The 3,863-nt window shown below is 33.8% G+C and overlaps 1 protein-coding gene across 1 annotated transcript; it reads left to right on the top strand.

Annotated features, from left to right (window-relative positions):
* The first annotated feature begins 245 nt into the window (after positions 1-245).
* LOC127119276 (uncharacterized) lies at positions 246-3,544 on the top strand. The gene is made up of 8 exons (XM_051049478.1): positions 246-890; positions 989-1,083; positions 1,196-1,299; positions 1,414-1,514; positions 1,648-1,751; positions 2,095-2,532; positions 2,645-2,776; positions 3,131-3,544. The coding sequence occupies exons 1-8, from the start codon at positions 630-632 to the stop codon at positions 3,288-3,290; spliced, it is 1,395 nt and encodes a 464-aa protein (XP_050905435.1). The 5' UTR covers positions 246-629; the 3' UTR covers positions 3,291-3,544.
* Positions 3,545-3,863: the final 319 nt, after the last annotated feature.

Below are 3,863 nucleotides of genomic sequence, written 5' to 3'. Positions count from 1 at the left end.
AGAATAGAAAAAGTATAATTAAAAAGAGAGTGCAAGTCTCTCAAGTAACATTAATTAAAAAGCTACAATTAAATGTAATATAATATTATATTAAAACTTTACATCTATATTCATAATTTTTTCTCAATAAATGCGTGTGAGCATGGAGGGAGTATGTATTATTTTAATTATAATAAAATCAAATGGCTGATAATTGCATTGACAAATAAAGAGTAAACAGATGGCAACGACTTTGTGAATGGCCATTGTGATTTATGAGGTAGAAAGGAAACGTAGAAAATGTGGGAAACTCACCATACTAGTATTTCAAAGAATTAAAAAAACCCCAAAAACCGCATATATATTTCCACAACAAAAACAACAACAACACATTTTTCATCCTTTTTCAATTTCTTCCATCCATTCTTAACTTTAATAGCAAATTTTTTCTGTCTCATGTTAAATCAAAGCCTTTCTTTCACCTTCAACAAGGGTTTTATTGAAACCTTTTATTTATAATTTTACTTTAACCGTTTAATTTGCTTACAAGAGCCTTCTTTTGGTAGATTTTTGTAGAGCTAAAAAGAAGGCTCTTGTGGAAGCAATTGAAACAAATTTTTATTATTTTCTTTTGGGTCATTGAGGAGAAAATGTTGAGATTATGGTTCAATTATCTTCATTTGATGGAGCTATTTGTGAGTTCATTGGTTCATTTGCTTTATGGGTTTTACATATTTAGCTCAGCTGTTGCTGGGGATCTATCTCAGGTTCTCAATGAATATTTTCAAAAGCCTAATATGAATGTTGTTGAGGTTAAAGATAAATTGACCCTTGATGAAAATCCATCCAAAGTTGGGGATGATCTTCCTCCTATTGTTTTGGTGCATGGAATTTTTGGATTTGGCAAAGGGGTAATGCTCAAATGTTCTGTTTCTGTAATTCTGTCTCAAAATTTACATTTTTTGTTTGTTTGTTTCGGTTTTGTTAATGTTGTTTTTTGATTTATCAGAGGTTGGGTGGTTTGTCATACTTTGCTGGAGCTGAGAAGAAAGATGAGAGGGTTCTTGTTCCTGATCTAGGGTCTTTAACAAGTATCTATGATAGGTGAGGGTTTAAAGGGTTAGAGTTTTTGGTAGGTTTTATCTTAATGGTTTTGTTTGCATGCTTTGTGTTTGTGAAAAGTCTTGAAAGGGTTTTGTAATTTTTGTTTTCTCAGGGCAAGGGAATTGTTCTATTATTTAAAAGGAGGACAGGTTGATTATGGTGAAGAACACAGCAAGGAGTGTGGACATTCGCAGTTTGGAAGAATCTATGAACAAGGTTTGGACTTTCTGGACATTGGAGATCTTCATGTTATGTTTGTTGTTTGTAGCATTTTTTTTTTCACTTTACCCATGTGTTTTTTTTAATGTTCCTTTATTTTGGTACATAAAGGGCATTATTCTGAGTGGGATGAGGATCACCCTCTTCATTTTGTGGGACATTCTGCTGGAGCACAGGTTGTTCGTGTTTTGCAACAAATGCTTGCTGATAAGGTTGGTATTGGTATTGGTCTTAATTTTATGTTTTTCTTTCAACATTTTGATTGGCAAACGCTCACAAAATGTTGTGTTTAATTATGTTTGTTTTTTATTTTTCTTGATAATTTGATATTCATATTGTCTTCAGGCATTCAAGGGATATGAAAACACTTCAGAAAACTGGGTGATAAGCATCACATCCTTATCTGGAGCATTTAATGGGACTACAAGAACCTACTTTGATGGCATCCAGTGAGTTCTACCTAACTTTAGTTTCTGCTTAAACATATAAAACTATTTAGAGATATTGACTTTAAATAGCTTTCTTATTATAACATCGTTGGCTTGAAAATGGGTGTTTAAGACATGCAAGAGTTCCTAGGGTAAAAAATGGACTGGTAAAAGATCAGTAATTGGGATTGTACATTAAGAATGCTGCTATTATACTTCTTGTTTCAGCAGATTATGGCTTTTTTTCATCAGCTGAATTTTATGAGCTTTTCAGCAAGCAACATGTTAATAAAAGCCAAAACTCCCCTTTGTTTTTAAAGTTAATTACCATTAGGTGCTAAGCTAGTATCTATTATTGTTTCAGGCCGGAAGATGGGAAAACATTGAAACCTATTTGCCTGCTACAGCTTTGCCGAATTGGGGTGATACTATATGACTGGTTAGACATTGCCTGGTTGAAAAACTACTACAATTTTGGGTTTGATCATTTCAACATGTCATGGAGAAAGATTGGTGTATGGGGTCTTGTTGATTGCCTATTGGGGAATACAGGTCCATTTACATCAGAGGATTGGATCCTTCCCGATCTTTCAATTCAAGGGTCTATAAAAATCAACTACCGCCTGCAAACATTCCCAAACACATACTACTTTAGCTACGCGACCAAGCAGACAAGGAAGATCATGGGCGTAACGGCTCCTTCAAGCATACTCGGAGTTCACCCTTTGCTTTTCATAAGAGTATTGCAAATGAGCCAGTGGACTCATCCTTCAGATGTTTCTCCCCCTTATAAAGGATACAGGTAGGGTTTCGTAAATGCAATAGATTTTGTTTTCACCTTCCTGTGGCAATATTACTCAGTATCAAAACGAATTAAGCTTAATAAATCAAGTGTTGTGTAACTGTGTATGCAGGGATGAGGACTGGCAAGACAATGATGGAGCACTAAACACAATATCAATGACTTATCCTCGATTTCCGATTGAACACCCCAACCGTTTTGTGGAAAAGGATTCAGATTGCCAACCAATGCAACCTGGCATCTGGTTAGTTAAACTAAACTACCTTCCTGTTCTTTGGTTCAATAGTCAATAATAGTATTGCATATTTTAACAAGTTCATTATACAACACATTGTTTGAGTCAAACCTTTAGCTTTAGAGCTTGACTTTGCATTATTTTCTTTGACCATGAATTGCATACATGGCCTACAAACTGTTTATATTGGTCAACCAATTATTAATTTCTACAAATGCTATTTGACATGCTTTAATTGTGCAGGAATCCTCGACAAACTGTTTTTGAAATTACGACTTTTTCGTTATGAATTTAGCCTAGTCTATTTTTTGTTCTGAGAAATAGTTTTGTGAACTGACCAAATTACGATATTCGATGAAACAGGTACTACAAATATGTGGAGGGTGATCATGTATTATTCATTATTAACCGCGAGAGAGCAGGAGTGCAGTTTGATTTGATCTATGACAGTATTTTCGAACGCTGCAGGAAGCATGTATTTAGAAAGAAGCTTCCAACATTGCCTAATGAAATCCATCACTAGCACACTCTTCCCTATTGAATTGGAAAGGAAATTTGTCAAGATTATAGGCCATTCATTTCAATTAGTGACCATCCCTCACCTTTGTAAATGTAAGTTCTATATAAATGTTTGCGCTCAATTTATACCACCAATTTCTGTAACTTGTAGGATTGAGGAGAGTTATCAGAGACTTTAGGTGTTTACGATCCCATCATAATAGTGCATACAATTGTATCAGTTACTAAGAAATATCATGAAAGTTTTTGGTCTTTTCATATATTTTTAAAAAAGACAAATATAATGTCATTCAGGGCGCAGGTTAAGAAGCCCAAAAATATTTGTGATGAAAAAAACAAAAAAAACAATTCATAACTTTTGATAAAGTCAAGACACAATTTACATACTATGTTGGTAAACTCGGAGAATGGCGTGGCCCAACTATCTAAAAAATTGGAACGGAACCTAAACGGATTGGATGTTATTTAAATGGTGTGCAATAATATATTTAATACTAATAAATATATAACAGTTAAAAACTAAAATAAATTACTCAAAACATACTTTCGGATATCAATAAAATTAAAGAAAACACAC

This window comes from Lathyrus oleraceus, chromosome 2, assembly GCF_024323335.1.
Source record: "Lathyrus oleraceus cultivar Zhongwan6 chromosome 2, CAAS_Psat_ZW6_1.0, whole genome shotgun sequence".
NCBI classification, from domain to species: domain Eukaryota; kingdom Viridiplantae; phylum Streptophyta; class Magnoliopsida; order Fabales; family Fabaceae; genus Lathyrus; species Lathyrus oleraceus.
This window is presented reverse-complemented; position numbering and strand designations above follow the sequence as displayed.

What these genes read in the sequence shown, in the direction of transcription:
- LOC127119276 (XM_051049478.1), top strand. Translation starts at nt 630, where the DNA reads ATGTTGAGATTATGGTTCAATTATCTTCATTTGATGGAGCTATTTGTG. An exon ending in AACAAATGCTTGCTGATAAG is followed by an intron (nt 1,515 to 1,647) that starts GTTGGTATTGGT and finishes TATTGTCTTCAG; the next exon opens with GCATTCAAGGGATATGAAAA. An exon ending in CCAATGCAACCTGGCATCTG is followed by an intron (nt 2,777 to 3,130) that starts GTTAGTTAAACT and finishes TCGATGAAACAG; the next exon opens with GTACTACAAATATGTGGAGG.